The sequence below is a fragment of the Pseudorca crassidens genome, chromosome 2 (assembly GCF_039906515.1).
Source record: "Pseudorca crassidens isolate mPseCra1 chromosome 2, mPseCra1.hap1, whole genome shotgun sequence".
Classification (NCBI taxonomy): Eukaryota; Metazoa; Chordata; class Mammalia; order Artiodactyla; family Delphinidae; genus Pseudorca; species Pseudorca crassidens.
In genome coordinates, this window is record NC_090297.1 from 39,790,907 (window position 1) to 39,817,430 (window position 26,524).

General features: G+C 46.2%; 1 protein-coding gene across 2 annotated transcripts in view; it reads right to left on the reverse strand.

The window, feature by feature from the left end:
* The window catches only part of AGBL4 (AGBL carboxypeptidase 4), a 1,401,741-nt gene that overhangs the window by 11,913 nt on the left and 1,363,304 nt on the right, over positions 1-26,524 (reverse strand). For both annotated transcript variants that reach the window (XM_067726072.1, XM_067726070.1), the window contains exon 12: positions 5,986-6,082. In XM_067726072.1, the coding sequence (XP_067582173.1) occupies positions 5,986-6,082 (97 nt within the window). The remainder of the gene's footprint in view (positions 1-5,985; positions 6,083-26,524) is intronic.

Sequence of the window (26,524 nt, forward strand, 5' to 3'; positions counted from 1 at the left end):
TCTCTGCATCCCAGGAACCCAGCCCAGGGCCTGGTTCAAAGCAGGCAGCATGACTCAATGGAATGACTGTTAGATGAATGGATGGATACGTTGTATCATTCTGGTTCTGGAGAAAACCTAACTGTCCTATAGTTACAAGTCTTCCACACTTCCAACTTGATTCTAACTCATTCTATCCATTTCACAACGGGATGGGCATGAACCCATAGATGAATTGCAGCTTGGCAGATCCAGGGAGCTCATTCCCTTCATAACCATCATGGGCTCCAGAGTTCCCTTTATATTTCTCAGTATAGCCTAATTATGGCATTTCATGGTGGGTCTGTCTCCCCTACAATCTTGGGGGCTCTCTGAAGGCAGAGATGTGTCTAGTTCATCTCTGTATCCCAGCACCCAGCACCCAATGCAATACCTTTAACACTACTCTTCAGCAATTATTCACTGTCTGTTCTGCTCACACACTAGGCTATGAGCTTCTGATAGGCAGGGACCCAGTTTATCCAGTTTGCATTTTTCCTCATACGGGGCCTTGTTTGTGTGTTATGTTGTTGAGTGACAAACTGATGTGCCATTCATTCAAGCATTGGGTTAAGATTTATTTGCAGCGGAAAGATTAGCCAATCCAGAAAGAACTGAACTGAATTCCCTGGTCAGCCATATATGAGAGGGACGACCTTGAGCAAGTTGTTTAACTTCTCTGAGTTTCATTTACAAAACGAGGATAAAATATTCCAATCTTGGACGGTGGTGTGAGGTTAAATGAGATAATATGAATAAACTCACCTAGCATCTTCCTTTGCCTACTATAACTTACAAAGGCATGGTGCTAGGTGCTAGGTGCTAGGTATGGTCCACTGTACTCTGGAGAAGACAAAGTTGAGTCAGACGTTGATGCTGTCCTCAGGCTGCTTACAGTTTCGTAGAGGAGACAGTTATACAAAATAATTACACAAAATAATAAAGAACTATAATGCATGGAAGAAAATGGTAATGCCACAAATATGGGAATCTCTTGGGCTGTTTGATTTAGGATTCAAGATGTGACTTCTTATAACCCATGATGCTCTGACCCTGGAGTATCATTTTCCTTCATTGCCGATGAGTCATGAATAAGGTAAAGACAGAACAGGTGGCAGCACACAAAAGGGACACCTTGCCCTAATGTAGCTCCTCTACCAGGAAGCCTCACTGTCTAAAATTCCACACTCATGAGGGACCTTGCTAACATAGGAAGGCCATCTAGCATGGGTGAGGTACACCTAGATCTTAGTACCCATCAACAGCCTGGAACATATGCTGGAATGTTGTTTACAGGCGACGTGATCTTGAAGAAGTCCCTTTTTCCTCTAGCCTCTGTTTCTTCATTTCTAAAATAGTAGAGCCCATGTCCTTCCTGCATCATAGGCTCTGGTAAATGGGGTTGGGGAAGAGTTTTGCCAATTACAAGGTGTTATTCATATGTCACTGAGAGTGCAGGTCTTCACACCCAAAGGAAGCATGGGAAATAAGTTGGGTTTGTTTCTTTGCGGGTGAAGCCCAGGTATGATCACAGGTGGGGCAGCCCCAGGCAGATGGTGTGCGTGAGGAGAGGGTGTGCAGTGGCTGGGGAGGAGTGTGAACGTGCAGAATGACTCTGGGGCCATTACAGAGCCAAAGAGCACCTGCAGCTCAAGATGGGGGCACAGAGAGAGGCACTGGTAGGCAAGCATCTCACACCTGGGCCCCACAGAGATGCTCCTTTTCCTATCCTGCCCTCCAGACTCACCTCCTTTGGGAAGCTGACTCCCCAGAAAGTAAGCCTCTCTCTTCCAGAGGCTTCTGCAGCACTTTGTGCCTAATCTCTTAGTACACCACTTTCTAGGGAGTTCTTTGCCCAGCTATTTTTTTTTTTTTTTTTTTTTGCCCAGCTATTATTCTCACGGGACTGTGGGTTGGATGCATTTGATTTTTCTCTACAATTCCTGAGTGGTATGGAGTAGATGTTTGAAGGTTGTTTGATGAATTGAATGAATTTTTAGTCCCATCTTTATCACCTCTATCGCCCTAAACATCCTGGCCTGTCATTGCCTTAGAATGTGTCTTTTCAGGTTCAGCTCCCTGCCTTTTACAACCTTTCCCTCAACCTGGAATGCCCTCTCTCCTCTTTCTGTTTCATCCATTGGAATTCTACATGTCCTTTGAAACCAAGTTCAAGCCCCACTTCGTCCATGAAGCCTTCCTGGGATACTCCTGCTGGCTGCCGAATGTTTGCCAGATGGTGTGGGAGAGTAATTTCTGATTGGGTCTCACTTTTCACTATAACACGAAGGGGTTGAAATAGATGATTCTTAGGGGCTTCTTCAGTTCTACCATTTTATAATTCATACATTTAGGGCTTATTTAGGACCTATTCCCAGCTAGGCTCTGCACCTGGCACTAAGGATACAGGAGTGATAAAATAATTCCTCAAGGAGCAGCCCATCTAGTGGAGGAGCCAGACATGCAAAGATGTCACAGCATGCAAAGATGCTGTGACAATACGCTATGGGACGTACCATGCACACGTGTGTGCAAAGTCAGTTCGGGATCCAGCAGAGAGGAAGGAGCTCTACCTCAGGTGGAGAGCAAGGACAAAACACAGAGGTATGATGTCTGGACTGGGCTTTGAAAGATAAGTTGGCATTTGTCATCTACAGACAGTAAGGGAGAACATTCCAGAAAGAAGGAAAAGGATGAACATGGAGGTATGACTTGCTGACTGGGGTATAAAGTGGTAGAAAGCAGGTGGGGTGGAGAAGGTGCTCACAAGGGAAAGGTGTGTGCTAGGAGGCTGCATATGAAGTTTTAAATGTAGGCCAGGGCCTTGAACAGCCAGAAGATGAACTGAAATGGGAAGCCATGGACGGTGTTTTGAAAGAGGGCACAATCTGAGAGGTAACTGAGCGCATTTACACATTGCTCAGTGTTGTTTGCTATCTTTGCGTGTGTACATGCTTTCTTCTCTGTGCATCTGAGCTCCTGATGGGCAAAGGTCATCTATGTTCCCCCAGCATTCACGGCAGGGCCTGCCACATGGTGGGCTCCAGTGTGATGCAGAGCTGATGATTCCCACCCCCATGCCCCGCACACATATGCAGACCCCAGCGTGGAGGCAGCCCACCGGCGCTGAGCCTGGGGCCACCTTACACTTAGAGGCCCACCCTCCGCGCTCATGCTCTGTCTCTGCACAGAGGCTTACCTGGCCTGCTCATTTCCCCTGTCTAATTTGTATGCACCTCGCTGGGGCATTTTGTGTCACTGTGGTCGAGATAAGTGCGGGGTCTCAGCTCTGGTCATCAACGCCATGTCCCTGAGCCTGCACTCTCAGCCCCACATCCTGGCCTCCCCAGGGACCTTCCCCGAAGGGTGGTACAGCACCCAGGGATGCTGACAGGCTCCTTCCAGCACGTGGGTGGAAACTGACACAGTATAATTATCCGTAGACATGAGAGAAAACAAAGATTAATTTTGAGTCAAAACATATAATTTTCCTTTAAAACCAGAACTGCTCTTTCATGTATGTTATTTGATGCTTGGGTGGAAAATAATACAAAAATGGGAAAGTATTCAAGTCCCACATCAGAGCCTTGTATCCTCCTGAGATTCATTTTTTCAAGAACGGCTGACCAGTTGAGAGCTAAGACATATTCATAGTTTGATGAGGTAGAGATGTGGGGATGGAGAGAGTTTTTATTTTGTTTTTCTTAGGCGAAGGGTGGGCGCATTTACCACAAGTCCTCAAGGCTATGAACTTTGAGGAATGAGCTCTCCAGCTCTTCTCTAACGAGGGCTGCAAAGCTCAGGGAAATGAGGTCCCGTGAGCAGGGCCCTGAACTCCCCTGAATGCTTTAGACCCAGTTTCAGGGTCCTGCCTCCCCCATCTCAAAGAACTCTTCACTAACTGATGCTGAGACCACCAGGCTGGGGATGGTGGGGCCTGGCTCCAGCCATGGCTGTGGCCAATCCTGTCTGCTCCCTGGGCCTCAACACCTCATCTGCATGATGATGATGGCTACTCTCCCTGGGTGTCAGCACCATTTTACTGACAATGCAACATTCAAGAACAAAGTGGGAAAGGGTCGGGATAATTTTATTCAGGCTGACAGAGGACCTGAAAGAGACAATCCCCAAATTAACTTGTAAATGAGATTCTAACAATTCTTTTGAGTTTTACAGAGCTTTAAATTTTTAAGAACATAACCAATGACTTCTAAGGATGAATTGAGCACCATTCTCTAGAGGTGAGCTCTTCAACATCGGGGTCACGCCTTAATCATTTAATCGTTCAAGCACCCCCTCTGCCCAGACACTTGGCACAAAGTGTTGTTTTCCCTAAATGAGTGAATGAAGGGATGTATACATGCACGCATGCTCAGGACAGCCTAGGCACTGTGGGAGCACAGAGAAGAAACACAGATGCTACTTCTGAAGACTAATCCACCAGGATGGGGGGGAACAACCTGAGACAAAGTATGAGTCAGAGTACATTGTGTTGCAGATTCCTTGTGGAGCTGGGACTCAAGAGGTGGGACTCCCAGCCTGATGGGACGTGGGTGCTGAGAGATCATCCAGCCCAAACAGAGAAGACCAGGACTGGCCCCAGGCTGTGACGAGCTGTCTGGAAATCTGGGACTGCACCCCAGAAGCAAGAGGAGATGGAAACATTTATTGAGCACCTACTGGCGGCCAGGCACTACAGCACGCTTGTATCTAATTTTTAAAACCATCCTTATTACGCCCACTTTAGGTAGGAGGAGAAAGGTTTCATGAGGCCAGGAAGCTTGCCTAATATCTCACAAGCTAGCATGAGCTTGAGACAGAATTTGAACCCACACTGAGGTGGAGCTTAGCTGGACTTCAGTCCAGCTTTAGAATCATAAACGCCTAGGATCAAATTCTGCCTCTGCCAAAATATCTTTGACCTCAGGCAACTCTCGTCACCTTTCTGAGCTTCCTTTTCCTCATTTGTAATATGAGGAATAAATTGTCTAGGAGGACTGAATAAGACCATATGCAAAAAGTACTTTGCTCAGTAAATAGTAGTGATTAACACTGTGTTTTGTTATTAACAGGTAGGGAGGAAGGTGCATCAGGGCAAAAGCCCTGAGACAGCAAAGCATTTGGGCAAGGTCATGGGCAAGGTCAGTGGGAAGGCTGGTTTGGCAGCAGCAGTAAGTTGGATGTCATCATGTCCTTCAAGGAAGCTGGACCACTAGGAGAGTAAGAGATGAGGTCAAGAGGTAGGACGGGGCCAGCACATTCCAGATGCCACTGGGTGTCACTGCCCAAATGCTCACTGGGCTCACCGCCAGCAGTCATGGGAACACCCAGCACTCTGGGCTCTGGTCCAGCCCTCAGGAAGGACACTCATCTCCTAACCTTCTTTCTTCACCAGCTCAAGAAGGCCCCAGCAGAGGACCTGAGGGGAAACTTCTCAGGGATGTGTCTTCTCAGCCCTGAGCCTTTGCATCTTGACAGAAGGGGACTCTCATGTGCTCGGGGTACATACATGCCTGGCACTGTGCAGGGTGCTCTAACACACATCTCTTAATAATCTTCTAAGTGAGCACCACTGTCCCCACTTTACAGATGAGGAAATGGAAGGATCAGAGACCTTATGAGCCTAGATGACATAGGAGCTATCAGATGAAGTAGCATATGGAAACACCCAGACTAGCTTGGAACAGTGGCTGGACTCAGCCTCCCAGCAACTTCCATCCCTGTCGGTTCCCATGTTAGACCCAGAAATGTGACCAACCCCTCACTGTCTGACCCCATAATTATACTTCAACTCAGGAAATGTGCTGTTAAGCCCTTCTGCTCCGTACACTCTCTGTGGCAGGGCCAGTCGTCTTTCCCGTGACACAGATGGGAAACCGAGGGACAGAGAGAGGCTAAGGGAAGCTGCCCCTAACAAGAAGCCAGTTAAGCAGGACGTAAGGCCCTGCTGCTCTGCTCAGCACTTACCGCAGCCTTGGCATGGGGGTCGTCACTTTCTCCACCATGGGGTTCAGCCGGTAATAATCCAAAAACGTTCTCGCCACGTTCTGCCCCAGCTTCATATCTGCAAGGGTGGGTGTTAAGGAGCAACTCTGGACTAGTAAGAAAAGTGAGAACAGTCACAAAACAGTATCACCACTCACTCTTCTAAGTGTTGTATGGACTGTCTTTTTTGATTTTCACGAAACCTTAAATATTATTGATAGATACTATTATTTTCCTCATTTTCCAGATGAGGAAACTGAGATGTGAAGTCCAATAATTTGCCCAAGGTCACAGAACCGGGAAGGAGAGGAGCCAGGATATGGGTCTAGGTAGTCTTACCCCGAAGCCTGTGTTCAGAGCTTTTAGAACCTACTGCACCCCTTTGGGAATCACTGGGCTTCCATGGTCTGCCTTCAGGTGGCTTGGGGTGGAGGCAGATAAGCAAGACCCGAGGGCAAGAGATGCTTTGTTGCATATAGACCAGGGCCTACTTGACCCCGGGGATTAGTCACCTACTTTGGTAACCTTGGGGACAATGATAAAACCCTCTCACCCTAAACAGTATCCCCGTTCCACCTTGAAATCTACCAATTACGAATCCTTAGGGTAAGCGTTCGTGACCTGTTAAAGTACAAACTCCCTGGGGAGGGGAAAAGGGTCAATTCCATATTGACCATTAACATTTTAGTATAAATTAGCACAGCAATCATCTATTCAACAACATGGAGCATATGCTTTCTGCATTATCTATCATAACTCTGGGGCTTCACGTGAGCTGTCTCCTCTCCCTGAAGCGCCTTCCCCTTCCCTTTGGCTAATTTTTAACTATCAATTCTCCAGTTAGGTGATGTCTCTTTAGTAAAGCCTCCCACAGTACTCCTCTCCCAGGTCTATGATTGGTGCCCTTGCCCCCTACTTCCGTGGCTTCTGAACTGACTTCATTCAAAGCACTTATCTTTTATCTCATATCTCTCAGCTCTGAACGTCCAGGCCATCACCAACTCTTACCCAAGGGACCTCCTATCTCTTCGGTTTCTCCACTTTTCTCCAGGTCCCTGCTGTTCCCCTAGAAAAGGCCAGCACCATCTTTTCCTTGAATTGCTGTCATCCTGTCCTAATGGCCTTCCTGCCATAAGAGTGCCTGCCTCTACTCCATTTTCTATAACTTTGCTAGTGGGGGTGGGGTGGGAGGGTAGTTATTCTAAAACGCAGATCTGACTACGCTACCCAGCTGAGTAAAACCCTTCAGTGGCTCCCAGTTGCCTGTAAGGTTCAAATTTTGGAACTTGATCTACCGGGTCCTTTGTAGTTAGGTCTCAGCTTTGTGTTTGTTGCCTCCCACCTTCCACCCCTCGACCTTCACGCTCCAGTGATACTGAACTTCTTCTACCTCCAGACCTTTGTCCATTCCACTCCATCTTCCCAGACCAGTCTCCCCTCTGCCCACAGGCCTTACAGGGCAGACTCCTTCTCAGCTTCCAGACACCTCAGTTTAGTTGCCCCTTCACTGGGTACCACTCAGCCACCATTCTACCCAGGCTCGTGGAGGTGGGCTAGCATCTGTGGACAGTTGAGTGAGTTCTCACCACTCTCTTCAAGATGTCTCCAAGCTGGGGTTGGATGTGGCCCAGGACATGAACACCAGCATTTATGTAATGCCTGGCATCACACGGGCGCTTTGCTTACATACGCATTTTAAAAAACCCAGGGAGGAAGGCATTTTTATCTCCCCTTTGCTCTGGGAGTTTAAGAAACTTGTCCAAAGCTATATAACTGGAAATGGTAGAGTCAAGACTCCAATTTGGGAGTGTCTGACTCCAGAACCGTGAGCTTTCCACCACTCTGGGCTGTTTCCCAACTTAAAAGCACCTTTTCTGTCAAGGGCTGAGTCATCCCAGGACAGTGCCTGGTGGGAGAAGGAGAAACGCCAGACGAGTTGTTTAAGACAGTGAGACGTGCCGCAGGCTTGCTGTGCTCTGGGGCTGCCACCTGCTTTCTTCCTCTGGTTGTGACCGACCTTCTCTGTCCCCTCCTTTAAAAAGTTCACAAGCTGGTGTCAGGCATGGGCTCTCAGACCAGCAGACCCTGGAGGCAGTCTCACCACCAGGGCCTGCAGAAGTGGCTGGCTGCTTCAACCTAGCCAGGCTCTAGCTGGCTTGGGGTGACCAAATCACCATTGCGTGTGTCAACAGTAAGAGCTGCAGGGCTTCCCTGGTGGCACAGTGGTTAAGAGTCCACCTGCCAATGCAGGAGACACAGGTTCGAGCCCTGGTCCGGGAAGATCCCACATGCTGTGGAGCAACTAAGCCTGTGCGCTACAACTACTGAGCCTGCGCTCTAGAGTCCGTGAGCCACAACTACTGAAGCCCACGTGCCACAGCTACTGATCCCGTGCACCTAGAGCCTGTGCTCTGCAACAACAGAAGCCACCGCAATGAGAAGCCCATGTGCCACAACGAAGAGTAGCCTCCACTCACCACAACTAGAGAAAGCCCGCACGCAGCAATGAAGACAGAGGAAGGGAGAGGTTCCTGTGGACGGGGCTGAAAGACTGTAGTAGAAGTTTTGGAATCAAATGTACCTAATCCGATTCCGAATCCTGGCTCGGCCACGTGCTGTGTGGGGCAGATTGTACTTTCCAAAGACGTCTGCAACAATGTCTCCCATCTCACCTGTTATTCTATGATGTGACATTGACACTCCCTCCACTGAGAGGTGGCATCTGTATCCCCTCTCTCTGAAGCTGAGTGGGCTTAGTGACTCACTTGCCACCAGAGGAATGGCAGAAGTGACAGTGTGGGACTTCCGAGGAGAGGCCAGAAAAGCAGATATAACTTGCACCTTTCCTGCTCGAATGTTCCAGCTGGGGCCCTGAACTTCCAGGCATGCTGTCTGACTGCCCTGAGGCCAGCATGCTGTGAGGAAGCCCAAACTAGCCCATGGAGGGGCTGCAGGGAGAGGCCCTGAGACTTTGTGGAGAGATTACTTTAGAGAGAGATTCCTGGCCAGCCCGCAGCAGCTCCTCCAGGACACTACCGCTCCAGCTCCAGCTCCAGCCACTGTCTCACTGCCACTGTGTCAAAGATGCCAAGCTAAGAGTACTCAGGGGAGCCCTTCCCAAATTTCTGACCCACAGAAAACAAGAGAGAATAGCTGTAGTTTTAAACGCTAAGTTTGGGGGAGATTTGTTACGCAGCAGAGGAGAACTGAGACACAGCGTGGCCTTGCAGAGCCTTTCCCATCTCCCTGAGCCCTCATTTCCTCACCTGTAAAATGTGAATAACAATGGCTGCCTTACAGGATTACGGTGGTGAGGTATGTCACTAACACGTGGGCGCTGACTAAGTAAGTGCATGAATGGGGCCAGAGGGAAGGCTGAACCCTTCCTCCTGACCTGCAGTGGACGCCAGACTCGCCCAGACTGGAAGCAAGCCTAGGAGATCTCCTTGGTACTCAATGCTCCTGGGCTCTACAAGGTGGAGGAGTTGGGCTGTTGCAGTAAAATATCCCGCAGTGAGGTGCTGATCATTTTAGCAAGCTCTGCTTAAGACAGCGTTTTAAAGGTGGGACTTGTCAGGGACAACCCTCTTTCTCTTTCCAATAGTATTACATATTTCCTAAGCCCTGAGAGCCTCACTCCAGATTAGTTACTGCACTGGCCCTGCTGGAGTCAAGAAATGAGACGTGGGTGACAGGAGTGAAGAGACTGACTGAACATTTTCAATGAAAACAAGCTGTCTTTGAACAAAGATTTAAGATCTAGGCAAGGAGGAAGCAACAGCGCTCTTGGCTGGAACCTTTTCCAATATACTGCAGAAATAAGAGAGAAAAAAATTGGGGTGAAAACTCCCAACTCTTCATTGCCAACAAAAACCTCAGAACGGCCTGTGAATTCAAACTGTCATCCTCCTCAGATTCTTCTGTAGCTCCCGATGGGCTTCTCACAGAGGGCAGGAACAGGCAGCAGGTGGGATCAGGACCCTTGAATCAGAGAAGCAAGAGGGTTTGTCTGGGGTTGTCTGAAACTCAGACTCACTTGGTGACTTCTGCCCAGAGCTGTTTTAAAGTAAAGGGTGGGCGTCAATAGCTCCAGCACTTGGTGGGATGCTTTAACAGGCAATGAGGGCTGGGATATTCTCATTCATTCATTCATTTGTTCATTCATTCTAACATTCTGGGGGCTGCTCCCATGTGTGTACTGGCACGAAGAAGGGCAGAGATTGAGCTTAAAGAAGAATTAGACAAATTCTGTTTACAATCTAGAAGAGGAAACTAACGTCCCAACTAACTATACTAGCAAACAGCCTGTTGCATTCTCACCTTTACAAAAGCAACTAGCATTTTATTTCCCAGCATACCCTGGGCACCGTACAGTGTACTTATTTACTGTCGATAACCCCCACCACATCCCTGCAAGGTCAAAGCACAATTCGACACATATTTAACAGGAAACTGAAAAAAGCAGAGTTTGCATAATTGACCCAGAACCTTGTGCCTCGAAAGTGATAGAGGTGGCATATGAACCTGTGTCTTCTATTTATTTATTTTGACATCTTTATTGGAGTATAATTGCTTTACAATGGTGTGTTAGTTTCTGCTTTATAAACAAGTGAATCAGCTATACATACACACATATCCCCATATCTCTTCCCTCTTGCATCTCCCTCCCACCCTACCTATCCCACCTCTAGGTGGACACAAAGCACTGAGCTGATCTCCCTGTGCTATGTGGCTGTTTCTCACTAGCTACATATTTTACATTTGGTAGTGTATATATGTCCATGCCACTCTCTCACTTTGTCCCAGCTTACCCTTCCCCCTCCACATGTCCTCAAGTCTATTCCCTACATCTGTGTCTTTATTTCTGTCCTGCTCCTAGGTTCTTCAGAAGCAATTTCTTTCTTTTTTTTTTTTTTAGATTCCATATATATGTTAGCATACAGTACATGTTGTTCTCTTTCTGACTTACTTCACTCTGTATGATAGGCTCTATGTCCATCCACCTCACTAAAAATAACTCAGTTTCATTTCTTTTCATGGCTGAGTAATATTCCATTGTATATATGTGCCACATCTTCTTTATCAATTCATCTATTGATGGACACTTAGGTTGCTTCCATGTCCTGGCTATTGTAAATAGTGCTGCAATGAATATTGTGGTACATGACTTTTTTGAATTATGGTTTTCTCAGGGTATACACCCAGTGGTGGAATTGCTGGGTCATATGGTAGCTCTATTTTTCGTTTTTTAAGGAACATCCATACTGTTCTGCATAGTGGTTGTATCAATTTACATTCCCACCAAAAGTGCAAGAGGGTTCCCTTTTCTCCACACCCTCTCCCGTATTTATTGTTTTTAGATTTTTTGATGATGGCCATTCTGACCTGTGTGTGGTGATACCTCATTGTAATTTTGATTTGCATTTCTCTAATGATTAGTGATGTTGAGCATCCTTTCATGTATTGGTTGGCAATCTGTATATCTTCTTTGGAGAAATGTCCATTTAGGTCTTCTGCCCATTTTTGGATTGGGTTGTTTGTTTTTTGATATTGAGCTGCATGTGCTCTTTGTATGTTTTGGAGATTAATCCTTTGTCAGTTGCTTCATTTGCAAATATTTTCTCCCATTCTGAGGGTTGCCTTTTTGTCTTGTTTATGGTTTCCTTTGCTGTGCAAAACCTTTGAAGTTTCATTAGGTCCCATTTGTTTATTTTTGCTTTTATTTCCATTTTTCTAGGAGGTGGGTCAAAAAGGATCTTGCTGTGATTTATGTCATAGAATGTTCTGCCTATGATTTCCTCTAAGAGTTTTATAGTGTCTGTCCTTACATTTAGGTCTTTAATCCATATTGAGTTTACTTTTGCGTATGGTGTTAGGGAGTGTTCTAATTTCATTCTTTTACATGCAGCTGTCCAGTTTTCCATGCACCACTTATTGAAGAGGCTGTCTTTTCACCATTGTATATTCTTGCCTCCTTTATCAAAAATAAAGTGACCATATGTGCATGGGTTTATCTCTGCACTTTCTATCCTGTTCCATTGACCTATATTTCTGTTTTTGTGCCAGTACCATACTGTCTTGATTACTGTAGCTTTGTAGTATAGTCTGAAGTCCAGGAGCCTGATTCCTCCAGCTCCATTTTTCTTTCTCGAGATTGCTTTGGCTATTCAGGGTCTTTTGTGTTTACAAAGAAATTGTGAAAAAATTTTTTCTAGTCCTGTGAAAAATGCCATTGGTAGTTTGATAGGGATTGCATTGAATCTGTAGATTGCTTTGGGGAGTATAGTAATTTTCACAATGTTGATCCTTCCAATCCAAGAAAATGGTATATCTCTCCATCTGTTTGTATTGTCTTTAATTTCTTTCATCAGTGTCTTATAGTTTTCTGCATACAGGTCTTTTGTCTCCTTAGGTAGGTTTATTCCTGGGTATTTTATTCTTTTTGTTGCAACGGTAAATGGGAGCGTTTCCTTAATTTCTCTTTCAGATTTTTCATCATTAGTGTATAGGAATGCCAGAGATTTCTGTGCATTAATTTTGTATCCTGCTACTTTTCCAAATTCATTGATTAGCTCTAGAATTTTTTGGTAGCATCTTTAGAATTCTCTACGTATAGTATCATGTCATCTGCAAACAGTGACAGCTTTAATTCTTCTTTTCCAATTTGGATTCCTTTTATTTCTTTTTCTTCTCTGATTGCTGTGGCTAAACTTCCAAAACTATGTTGAATACTAGTGGTGCGAGTGGACAACCTTGTCTTGTTCCTAATCTTAGAGGAAATGCTTTCAGTTTTTCACCATTGAGAACAATGTTGGCTGTGGTTTTGTCATATATTGCCTTTATTATGTTGAGGTAAGTTCCCTCTATGCCTACTTGCTGGAGGGTTTTTATCATAAATGGGTGCTGAATTTTGTCAAAAGATTTTTCTGCATCTATTGAGATGATCATATGGTTTTTCTTGTTCAGTTTTTTAATATGGCTTATCACACTGATTGATTTACTTATATTGAAGAATCCTTGCATTCCTGGGATAAACCCCACTTGATCATTGTGTATGATCCTTTTAATGTGCTGTTGGATTCTGTATGCTAGTATTTTGGTTAGGATTTTTGCACCTATGTTCATCATTGGTATTGGCCTATAGTTTTCTTTCTTTGTGGCATCTTTGTCTGGTTTTGGTATCAGGGTGATGGTGGCCCCGTAGAATGAGTTTGGGAGTGCTCCTCCCTCTGGTATATTTTGGAAGAGTTTGAGAAGAATAGGTGTTAGCTCTTCTCTAAATGTTTGATAGAATTCGCCTGTGAAGCCATCTGGTCCTGGGCTTTTGTTTGTTGGAAGATTTTTAATCACAGTTTCAATTTCAGTGCTTGTGATTGGTCTGTTTGTATTTTCTATTTCTTCCTGGTTCAGTTGCAGAAGGTTGTTCTTTTTTAAGAATTCATCCATTTCTTGCAGGTTGTCCATTTTATTGGCATATAGTTGCTTGTAGTAATCTCTCATGATCCTTTGTATTTCTGCAGTGTCAGTTGTCACTTCTCCTTTTTCATTTCTAATTCTATTAATTTGAGTCTTCCTTTCTTTCTTGATGAGTCTGGCTAATGGTTTATCAATTTCGTTTACCTTCTCAAAGAACCAGCTTTTAGTTTTATTGACATTTGCTATCATTTCCTTCATTTCTTTTTCATTTATTTCTGATATGATCTTTATGATTTCATTTCTTCTGCTAACTTTAGGATTTTTTTGCTCTTCTTTCTCTGATTGCTTTAGGTGTAAGGTTAGGTTGTTTATTTGAGATGTTTCTTGTTTCTTGTGGTAGGATTGTATTGCTATAAACTTCCCTCTTAGAACTGCTTTTGCTGCATCCCATAGGTTTTGGGTTGTTGTGTTTTCATTGTCATTTATCTCTAGTTATTTTTTGATTTCCTGTTTGATTTCTTCAGTGATCTCTTGGTTAATTAGTACTGTGTTGTTTAGTCTCCATGTGTTTGTATTTTTTACAGAGTTTTTCCTGTAATCGATATCTAGTCTCATAGCGTTGTGATCAGAAAAGATACTTGATACGATTTCAATTTTCTTAAATTTACCAAGGCTTGATTTGTGAGCCAAGATATGATCTATCCTGGAGAATGTTCTATGAGCACTTGAGAAGAAAGTGTATTCTGTTGTTTTTGGATGACTTGTCCTATAAATATTAAGTTCATTTTGTTTAATGTATCAGTTAAAGCCTGTGTTTCCTTATTTATTTTCATTTTGGATGATCTGTCCATTGGTGAAAGTGGGGTGTTAAAGTTCCCTATTATGATTGTTAACTGTCAATTTCCCCATTTATGGCTGTTAGCATTTGTCTTATGTATTTAGGTGCTCCTATGTTGGGTGCATAAATATTTACAATTGTTATATCTTCTTCTTGGATTGATCCCTTGATCATTATGTAGTGTCCTTCTTTGTCTCTTGTAATAGTCTTTATTTTAAAGTCTTTCTTGTCTGCTATGAGAATTGCTACTCCTGCTTTCTGTTGATTTCCATTTGCATGGAATATTTTACTCCATCCCCTTACTTTCAGGCTGTATATGTCTCTAGGTCTGAAGTGGATCTTTTGTAGACAGCATATATACCAGTCTTGTTTTTGTATCCATTCAGCCAGTCTACATCTTTTTTTTTTTTTTTTGCAGTACTCGGGCCCCTCACTGTTGTGGCCTCTCCCGTTGCACAGCACAGGCTCCGGACACGCAAGCTCAGCAGCCATGGCTCATGGGCTTAGTTGCTCCACGGCACGTGGGATCCTCCCAGACTGGGGCACGAACCTGCATCCCCTGCATCGGCAGGCGGACTCTCAACCACTGCGCCACCAGGGAAGCCCAGTCTATGTCTTTTGGTTGGAGCACTTAATCCATGTACCTTTAAGGTAAATATCAATATGTATGTTCCTATTACCATTTTCTAAATTGTTTTGCGTTTGTTATTGTAGGTCTTTTCCATCTCTTGTGTTTTCTCTCCAGAGTAGTTCCTTTAGTATTTGTTGTAAAGCTGGTTTGGTGATGCTGAATTCTCTTAGTGTTTGCTTGTCTGTAAAGGTTTTAATTTCTCTGTTGAATCTGAATGTGATCCTTGCTGGGTAGAGTCATCTTGCTTGTAGGTTTTCCCTTTCATCACTTTAAATATGTCCTGTCACTCCCTTGGGGCTTGCAGAGTTTCTGTTGAAAGATCAGCTGTTAACCTTATGGGGATTCCCTTGTATGTTATTTGTTTTTTTTTTTCCCTTGCTGCTTTTAATATTTTTTCTTTGTATTTAATTTTTTGATAGTTTGATTAATATGTGTCTTGGAGTGTTTCTCCTTGGATTTATCCTGTATGGGACTCTGTGCTTCCTGGACTTGATTGACTATTTCCTTTCCCATATTAGGGAAATCTTCAACTATAATCTCTTCAAATATTTTCTCAGTCCCTTTCTTTTTCTCTTCTTCTTCTGGGACCTGTATAATTTGAATGTTGGTGCATTTCATGTTGTCCCAGAGGTCTCTGAGACTGTCCTCAATTCTTTTCATTCTTTTTTCTTTATTTTGCTCTGCAGTAGTTATTTCCATTATCTTATCTTCCAGGTCACTTATCCATTTCTCTGCCTCAGTTATTCTGCCATTGATTCCTTCTAGAGAATTTTTAATTTCATTTATTGTGTTGTTCATCATTGTTTGTTTGCTCTTTAGTTCTTCTAGGTCCTTTTTAAATGTTTCTTGTATTTTCTCCATTCTATTTCCAAGATCTTGGATCATCTTTACTATCATTACTCTGAATTCTTTTTCAGGTACACTGCCTATTTCGTCTCATTTGTTTGGTCTGGTGGGTTTTTACTTTGCTCCTTCATCTGCTGCATATTTCTCTGTCTTCTCATTTTACTTAACTTACTGTGTTTGGGGTCTCCTTTTCTCAGGCTGCAGGTTCATAGTTCCCATTGTTTTTGGTGTCTGCCCCCAGTGGCTAAGGCTGGTTCAGTGGGTTGTGTAGGCTTCCTGGTGGAGGGGACTGGTGTCTGTGTTCTGGTGGATGAGGCTGGATCTTGTCTTTCTGGTGGGCAGGGCAGCATCTGGTGGTATGTTTTGGGGTGTCTGTGACCTTATTATAATTTTAGGAAGCCTCTCTGTTAATGGGTGGGGTTGTGTTCCTGTGTTGCTAGTTGTTTGGCATGGGGTGTCCAGCACTGTAGCTTGCCGGTCGATGAGTGGAGCTGGGTCTTTGCGCTGAGATGGAGATCTGTGGGAGAGCCATTCGATATTACATGGAGCCAGGAGGTCTCTGGTGGACCAATGTCCTGAACTTGGCTCTCCCACCTCAGAGGCACAGACCTGACACCTGGTTGGAGCACCAAGACCCTGTCAGCCACACGGCTGAGGGTGAAGTGAGGGTCCTTACCTCGAAATTCTGTCTGGCCCTCCCAGGTCTCACAGCAGGGGTGGAGCAGGGCTCTGAGGTTACTGTCTTCTGGAGTTTTATTATTCTGAGTTCATATGGTAGGTATTTGGAGAAATCACAGTACTTAGTGAAAAGCAAGTTTGAGGGCGTGCAAGGGACCTGCCAGGGACCTGTGCTCATTTGTTGCTGGGTGCTGCTTAATTACTGGAGAGTTCCTATTGAGGATTTTTAGCCCTCTTTGAGTCCAGACCTGTCTGAAGCAAGGTCCTGGAGTAACACCCCACTGTGTGCGGCAGGCAGGACGTGGCGGCAGTCTTCACTCTCAGGGGGAAGGGCAACATCAGTGTCTTTTAACACCATGCATGCTTTCTCTTCTCTTGAGTGTGACCATAAATTCAGACACTAAATTCTGTGGACATGTTGGAGATTTAATTTCAAATGGAGGAATTTTGAAAGGCTTCATGGAAGTGGGTATATAGTCAAGATTTGACAGACAAAGACAAATCTGAAAGAGGGAGGAAGAGAGAGATTAGCATCAGTAGAAGCGGGGAGTGGGCCTGGGGCCCGTGATCTTGGGCCAGAAATAAGACAGAGAAGGGCCCGTGGACCAAGGGAGCTAAAGTGTAGAGGGGAAGGTGGGGCTGCAATGCTAGGCTGGCGTCAGATTAGCGAAGGCTCTGAATGTCAAATTATGGAATTTAAACTTGTATCCTGTTGGCAATAAAAACCAGGGCCTATCTATGGTTGTATTTATCATCTGTTCACTCAATACGTTTTATTGATCATCTAGCATGTTCAAGTTCTCTAGAAGGCGCAGTGTATATACTGTGGTTAAAAACCAAAAACTAAAAACCAAAAACCAACCGACCAAACATAAAACAACCAACCAAGACAAGGATTTTTAAATCCAGAAGCAGAAACAGTAACAAAGTAATGCAAAAACACTGAATAAATACATAACTGCAATTTTAATAGTGCTAGGAAGAAAACGCAGAGTCTGTACCTGAGGTCAATGGGGTACTGCCTTAGAAAGGGGGTGTGGGCAGGCCTCTGTGAACTGAGAGTGGGCAGTGGGTACGGAAGCATCTAGGAAGAAGGAAACGTGTGTGGGAAGGGTCCTTGGGTGGGACACACAGGCTGAAAGAGGGCTGGTGTGGAGGGAGAGGCAAGGGTTAGATCACGTGGTACATTATTCTGGGTCACCTTCAGGACTCTGGATTTTCTAAGTGAATGGGAAGCATCTAAGTGAATGAAGAATTTTAAGCAGGAAAATGAGATGGTCTGATTTATAATTTTAAAAGGTCAGGTCATTGCTTTGCTAAAAATAAGAAAGCAAGCGTGGAAGCAGGCGGGCCAGACAGCAATGGTCCAGGGGAAAGATGGGGCCCTGGACCAGGATGGAGGCAGTAGAGATGGGAAGATATGTCGTGGGGGGAAGAACTGGCAGGATCTGCTGACAGGTTGGATGTGGGGCTTGAGAGAGAGGAAGGAAGGAAGGGTGACTCCGCATACTTAGACCCGGTAGCTGGGTGAATGGGGGTGCTGTGCTCTGGAATGTGGAAGACTGAGGGAGGAAAGGCTCAGGGGAGAGGCTAGGAGTTCAGCTTGAGTTCAAGATGCCTGTGAGATGTTGGACACCCAGGTCCTCAATGAGAAATAGGAAGATATCAATAATGGAAATGGTTTCTGAACCACCACCTCTCTAGGATTATTCACGCCATAAACTTTTGCTCACTGCATGGCCTGTTCCCTTCTGCTCCCTCTCCATCTTCTTGCCCCTGGCTCTCAGAGGGCATCCAAGGGTCCTCGGAGAATGGCAGTGACTGCAGGACCCTCTGTTCTCTTATCTCAGGGCCTCAGGTCTGGTGCATTGAATGAGCCCATAAATGGGAATCAAGAGACCAGCCTGGTTTCAATCGGTAACTTTCCGTGTGATCTTGGCCATTTCCTTTCTCTGGCCTTAACTTCTCTGTGGGTAACATGTATAGTCTCTCAAGTTCTTTCCAGCGTTAACATGGTATGTGAAAGCAAAGGCCTCGACACCATAAGCTTATGAAAAATCCCATCCTCGTTCTTTCATTCAACAAATGTTTATTGAGAACCTACTCTGTGCCAAGTTATTTAGGTGCTTAGCACAGTGAACAAAACTGACCGAGATCCCTGTCTTCATGAAGCTTACATTCTAGCTACTGGAGATGGACTGCTAATCCAGTACACTCGTACATTACTGAGATGCCAGACAGTGACGCGCGCTATGAAGCAGGTAAGGAAAAGGGCAAGGGGAGTGCTGGGGGCAGGCAGCAGATCGCAGCAGAAAGTAGAGCGGTCAGAGGAGTCCTCATGGATCAAAGTGGGGCTTCAGCGGGCTTGGAGGAGGCGGGGCACCTGGGCAGCATCGAGCATGAGTGACCCTCCTCGTCTGAAACAGGACCTCTGACCAGTCACTTCACAACTGGTCTCCTGCTAAGTCCAGCCCAATCCCACCACTGGGGATAACAGTCAGCCTCCAGGGTGGGACTGAGGAACACCTCCTTCTTGGCACGTGGCAGTTTCCTGACCGACTGAAGCTCCCCCTCACCTCCCAGAGCAAAGCCAGAGGGGACGCGTCTCACACCCATCCTCCCGCCTGGCCTGTGGCCTCCCTTCCCCAGCCTGCTCCTTCCCCAGGCCCTCATGTCTGAAGCCAGCTCCACACCTCTCACTCCCTGCAGCTCTTCCAGAACCACTGCTCAGCACTCCTGGCCTCCCTGCCCTGCAGGGAGCTGAGGTCCGGCCCGCTCAGCAGATACATATTTCGCTTCCTCTCTCCCCACAGATGTGTGCTGCAGGCAGGTCTGATTGCTCTCCCCATATTTTTAAAGTCTTTATTGAATTTGTTACAATATTGCTTCTGTTTTCGGTTTTGGTTTTTTGGCCCCGAGGCATGTGGGATCTTAGCTCCCCGATCAGGGATCGAACCTGCCCCCCCTGCATTGGACGGCGAAGTCTTAACCACTGGACCGCCAGGGAAGTCCCGCTATCCCCGTTTTGCAGATGAAAAATCAGAAGGGACTTGTCCAATGAGGCTCACCAGATACTGGCGCACAGAGGATTGAAGCCCATTCATTCGTTCATTCATTCACTCATTCATCATTCACATAATCATGACGTGCCGGACACCATTCTAGGACCTAGGATACAATGACAAGAAAAACAGACACAGTCCCTGTCCTCATGAAGGTCTTTCCTTGCCATCATCCTGCCTCCAAATATGAAAATTTAACTCCTACCTGCTCCCTGCAGGGAAGCCCCCACCTAGAGTTCTTTCTCTTCTCACACTCCTACTCACGCCAGCAAAAGATGATTATCATTAAAGGGGACTGATTAATTCTGCAGAGGAGTCGGCCAAGGAAAAGTGATTTCTCTTTGGTAAGGCTGACAGCGCTGCTGGAATGTTGAGAGGCAACTGCCCAGGAGCCTCTAGGTAAAGGCAGAAGAACAGTGGGATGCGAAAGATCTTTTGTCTCTGCCTGCCTCACCCATCCTCCCATGGTGTCAGACAGGTGCATGACTAAACAGATGAATCTGTCTCTTGAGTGCGGTGCAGAGGCTGCAGATATAATTGCAGACTCCTCTCCAATGCCATGCAAGTCCTGAGGCACCCCCTGAGGTAAGGAGGCCATGAATGGGAGAGAAAGACAGGGAGACACAGCAGGAGGGAGGAAGAGACAGGGAGAGAGAGGCAGGGGCAGAGACCAACAGAGAGAGAGATGCAAGCAGACAGGAAGATACAGGGAGAAACGCGAGAAGATGGGGGCCGAGAGAAACTCAAACTTGAAAACTGGAGAGAAAGGAGTGAGGGGCAGAGACAGAAACCTACGAAGTGGATGACAGAGAGAGAGAGAGAATCAGACTGAGAGAGACAGACAGACAGACAGAGCAAGAGAGAGAGAGACACTGAGAGAGGGAGAAGGAAAGGGAGAGAAACATGCAACTGTAGACAACAGGGAGGGTGATGGGGGAAGGAGAGGGAGAAAGGCAGAGGATGAGACAGAAAGAGACAAAAGGAAAGAAACAGGGAAACACAGGCATAAGAGGAGAGACAGTAGGGCTTCCCTGGTGGTGCAGTCGTTGAGAGTCCACCTGCCGATGCAGGGGACGCGGGTTCGTGCCCCGGTCCGGGAAGATCCCACATGCGGCGGAGCGGCTGGGCCCGTGAGCCATGGCTGCTGAGCCTGCACGTCCAGAGCCTGTGCTCCGCAACGGGGGAGGCCACAACAGTGAGAGGCCCGCGTACCGCAAAAAAAAAAAAAAAAAAAGAGGAGAGACGTAAATGAGATGAGCAAGGCACAAATAGAGGCAGAGACAGAGAGAGAGGCAGAGAAGGACAGACAGAAGGAAGGGAGAGACAGACTGATGGGAAGGGACACCTCCTCTTTGATAAGTGAAGTACCACTCAAGAGGGTGGGTGTTTTCTGAGAGGCTCACTTCAGAGAAGAGGCTGGAGATGAGCACACAGGTATAAATGGTGGGGAGGTGTCCAAACCACTAAAGAATGCTGAAAGTTGCAGATAGCTATGAGGCTCTATATTCATTTCCTATTGCCACGGAAACAAAGTACCACACACTTAGTGGCTTAAAACAACAGAAATGTGGTCTCTCACAGTTCCTGAGGCCAGAAGACTGAAATCCATTTCAATGGGCCAAAATCAAGGTGGTAACAGGGTCACACTCGTCTTGAGGCTCTAGGGGAGAAACTGTTTCTGGCCTCTCCTGGCTTCTGGTGGCTGCGGGCATTCCTTGGCTTGTGACCACATCACTCCAGTCTCTGCCTCTATGGTCACATGTCCCTGTGCCGTCCTCTTATAAGGTTACATGTGATTGCATTTAGGGCCCACCCAGATAATCTAGGATACTCTCGCACCTCCAGATCCCTAGAAATGACATATACAGAGACCTTCTTTCTATATTAGGTAACATTTATACCTCTAGGCTCCAAGGATTGAGGTCTGGACATCTTTGGGGCTTACAGTACGTGCCCTGAGTTCACCTGCTTAGCTAAGAGCTGAGGGTGAAGATGCTGTGAGTGTCAGGGGTGGAGCTCTGGCTCTGTGCTGGGCGCTCTACCCGCACCACCCACCAGACCCTCAGTATCACTCAGAGATGTCCAACACCTCCTGCACAAGCAGCAAGTGGATTTACCAGGATTGGGACCCAAATATGTCTAACTCCAGAGTCCTTTGTACTTGCATTATTTGCTGCCTCTCAAGGGCTGGAAATACCTGTAACGGATCATGTGCTGCTTGTTTTACTTCTTAAACACGTCGTAACCCTGCCCCCTCCTCTTCTACCACCATGAGTCCTTTAGTTCAGACCCTTATCTCTTACCTGAACTGTGCTTCAGCCTCCTAGTTGGTCTTCTTGCCTTCAAGTTCTCCCCTTTTTTGCTGAGAGTCCCATTCTCACAATTGCTAACCTTGTCACTTCCTGACTTGCAACCCCATGCTGATTCCCTGTCACCTACAGGGTAAGATCTAAACTCTGAAATCTGGCATTCCTGGCTTTCTATACTCTGGTCTTAAGCCTTGTCCCCTGACACTGTATACTGTTGTACATTTAAATGTGGGCTTTAGAATCTGAAAAGCGTGGGTTTTAATCTTGGCTGCTATACATTTAGCTGTGTGACCTTGGGCAAGATACTTATATTCTCTGAGCCTCAGTTTTCTCATCTCTGAAATGGATAATGCTACCTACCTCACAGTACAATTGTGCTGATTAGGAATCGTATATCCAAAGCACCCAGCACAATGTTGCTATGTAGTAGCTTTTAAAATTATCACTATTATTTATCAGCCTGTCATTGCCAACAAAGCATGAGTTCTTTAAGGACGAGGGTATGTCAGGTTCAAATTTGTTTCCAGAGTCATTTTACACGTTAGGCCTATTAACAGAAGCAGGAAGAAGACAAACACACAAGCTAAAAAAACAAGGTAAGGGAAAGAGAAAAAGAAGGACAGAGAGACAGAGGGAGGGAGAGATAAAGAAATTATTTTTAAAGTTCTGTTTCCTGGATGTATAGGGATAAGACCTTGCATGCTGCGGGCCTCAGTTTCCTCTCCCGTATAATTGGCTGGAGGTGGACCTAGGTGACCTCTAGTCCTAAGGCTCACTCTCTCTCTGCTCTTCCCTAGGAGAAGTGCATCCCTGGAGCAGGGGATATCCTTTCCCGCCACTCAGACGAGGGACAGCCTTACCAGGTGTGAGGGTGGTGCCTGTCACTCTAACAGTGTATTTAGAAGAGAAATTAGGCTAGAGGCTGGCTGGGCCAGGACAGATGGAGACCTGACCTCAGGTATAGTGTGCTGAGTCTGGAAGGGATGAGCGAGGGGGATTTGGGGACTTAAAACAACATTAGGAATGTTGTTGTCATTCATTCATCCTTTGTTACTCATTTATTCCCTCAAGAGACACTTACCAAGTGCCTCCTATGTGCTGGGCCATGTAATAGCTTATAGAGCACACACGCTGAGTATATAGACAAAGACTGGCGGTCCTGCCTCAGGCTGCTGAGAGGGTAGACGCTGTTGGCATTTGGGGCTGGATGAGCCCACGGTGTAGGGAACTGTCCTGCGCACTGCAGGATGTTTAGCAGCGTCCCTGGTCTCTTTCTTTAGGTGCCAGCAGAATCCGCCACTCTTTTGGGATAACCAAAAATGTCTTCAGACATTGTCACACATTCCCGGTGGGGACGATTCACCCCTAGGTGAGAACCACTGGTCTGGGGGTTACACAGGATCTGGTGGAGATGCAGCAGGTGAAACGAGAGAGGGGGGCGTGGGCAGGAGCTTGAGAAGTGGGTCAGAGCTTGACTGGGAGGCTGCCTCAGCAGCCCTACCTGGAAAAAGTACTCCCTGAATAGATCCTTGGAGACAGCGGGAGGGGAAAGGAAGCTGCCCTCACGGGCTGCCTTGCCTTCGTAGGATGGACGTCTAACGCCCCCTCCAGTCTCTGGCGGGAACCGTGACCCCCTCCATCTCTAGCACACCTCAGTCTCCGAGGACCTCTCCCTTCCTGACTTCCCCTGGACTGCTTTATTTATAGCCCTTCTGTCTATCTCGGGCCCCCTGCTCACCCAAGAGGGAAGTTAATAATCTCTCCCTCCAGCCCCCATGCTATCGCTCGCTTTGTGGCTCCCTCTCCTCCCCTCCTCCTTCACTCTAGGCTCCAGCAATTCCCCAGCAGTACCTCCCTTTCCCACTGATGGCTGACCACATCTCTGGCAACTGGCTCTCAGAATCGGCTGTGCCTGTGCAGCTGGGCCCTGGTCAGCAATTGTTGGGACTTGGATGTGCTGCAGCCTAAGAGGAGGCCCTGCTTCTCTGAGAGATGCTCACAGATATTATCAGAAGCTTCCGCTGGTGTACAATAAAAACAAGACCAAAGACCAAAGTAAATATTTGTGCAGTGGCACCTTGGAGCAGGTTGCAAGCATTAGGGTCCTCCTGGCTTTAACACCTTATGACTTTCTCACCCTTGTGCTATTTTCTTTTTAACTATTGTTTTGAACTTGAAACTCAGGGGATGGAATACATGTTTATGACTACCTCCTATCTTCCAGGCACTGTGCTAGTTTCATTTATTATGCACAAGCAAGGTAGATTTTATTATCCTCACGCTGCAGGTTAGAAAACTGAGGTTGAGAGATGTCACTTGTCTAACACGACTCAGCCAGCAACTGGTTAGGACTTAAGCTCAGGTCTGTCCAATTCCAAGCCCTACGGCTTTTAAAAACTATGCTATAATTTAAAAAATTATTTTAACTTTCTTTTTTTAATTTGTAATTTTATTTTATTTAAATTTTTATGTTATATTGGAGTATAGTTGATTAACAATGTTGTCTTAGTTTCAGGGATGGACCTGGAGATTATCATACTAAGTGAAGTAAGTCAGAGAAAAACAGATATCATATGATAACGCTTATATGCGGAATCTAAAAAAAAATGATACAACTGAACTTATTTACAAAACAGAAACAGACTCACAGATTTAGAGAACAAACATATGGTTACCAGGGGGGAAATGTTGGGGGGAGTGTAGAATAGGGGGTTGGAATTGACACATACGCACTGCTATATTTAAAATAGATAACCAGTAAGGACCTACTGTATAGCACAGGGAACTGTGCTCGATATTCTGTAATAACCTAAATGGGAAAAGTACTTTCACTGTCTTAAAATGAATTCATTCATTTATTCAAAATTGATTATGTGCTATGTAAGGCTCTGGGCCACTTGCTGTGGGTTTGGGATGAGAAGTCAGTCCCTGCCCTTGAGCAGCCCTTGGAGAAGCCTTGTGAATAAGAACTGCAGTGCAGGGCACTGGCTACTCCAGCAGAAGGCGGGAGGGGAAGGGGGGCGCAGAAGGTAAGAATGAACACTGGAGGGACCCGGAAGACGTCTTAGACTTCTGAGCTGAACTGAGCGGGGGGCGGGGGCCAGTGGTTTTTGTTTTTGTTTTTGAGATGAGTCTTCACTGAACAATTTAGTTAACAAATAATTGAGAATCTATGACATAATGTGCACTTTTCTAGATGCTGAGATACAACTGTGCACAAAACAACAGGATCTCTATTCTCACGGAGCTCATATCACAGCGGGGAAAATAGGCAATAAACAAACAGGTGAAGAATAAGGTTGAAATCTGGGGCACCTGAAGGAAAAATAGGAGTTGGCCAGGTGAAAAGAGAAAGAGGACAGGGAAAGGCATCCCTGAACAAAGGCAGAGGCACGATGTGCGAGCAGGGTGAGGCCTGGCCCTCCCTCTGAAGACTCTAAGACATTCGGCACAGCTGGAATGCTTTCTACGAGCTGAAGAAGGAAGAAAGAAACACACAAAGACAGGTCATGAGTGCCTTGTGTGAGGTAATGAGCGTGAGCTTCACCCTGCAGGAAATGAGGAGCCATGGCAGGGTCTTAGGGGAGGGAGAGAGAATGTCAGGTGTGGCGTCGGGAGGATCACTCCAGTGGCCCTGGTGGAGGACGGTTTGGAAGGGACCAACACTAGAGACAGGGAGGACATTCTCATCCAGGGAGGCTGGTGAGGGCCTGAGGTAGGACACAGCCATGGAGTAAGGAGAGAGGGATAGAATTAGCAATATCTGTAAAGGAAAACTGACATGACTTGGGGACTGAATGTAGGGCGCTTACAGAGGTAGCTGAACTAGGAAAGGTATCGAGGCTAACATACCAGGTTCTTATCTTGAGGAACCGGGTGGAGGTGTCCCCATTGCTTCTGGATAGGACGTCTGAATGTGCCTTCTAGAAGCCAGGGAGCTTGGTGCTCCCTCGAGTGGCTTCCTCGGCACCCTTCTTACCTAATTTAATTTTGCTGCACAGTTGTGCCAGGCAACTCCTCTGATTCCTACAATGAAGCTCCATTGTAATGTCTGGTTTTTGTCATTTCCCGGTATCTACTGCTCCTTGGGGGACATCTTGGTTTCGTGTCAGGCAAAGCTGATGTGATCCCACTCCCAGGATGGGTAACAAGTTGGGCTTAAAGTTCCCACGAGACTAACACATTTATCCAATCTTTAGGATGGAACGTATTTCCTCTGGAGCTTTTCTTTTCTGCTCTCATTCTCCCACACCTCTGCTGGGCCAGCTGGCCTGTCTGTCTGCCTGGCTGCCTCTCCGCCTCTGACAAACACTAACCAGGGTCTGCTCAGCATCAGGGTATCAAACATGCCTGTTCCGTATCTCATTCAGTCCTGCTCTGTTTTAGTAACAATAAGACAACAAGTCATGTGCTATCTCATGCTCTCATCTATCCCTTGGGCAACAGCATTTCTTAGACCAGTTCTGTGCCGTTCCATTCTCCCTCCATGGCAGACCCCCTGCCTCACTGGCTCTAGGAACTCCTACTAATTCTTTAGCCCTCTGCTCAATTGCCACTTCCTCAAGAAAGCCTCCTGTCCGTGTCAGTGCCAACATCATATCCCCTCCTGGACCTCCTGGCACTCCTTCACGGTCCTTTCACGTTGGTAACTTTACATGCATATATGTAGGCTTGGATACTGTCTCCTCTGCTAGACTACCAACTTCCACGATGGCAAAATCTGCGTGCTTGTTTGCCACCA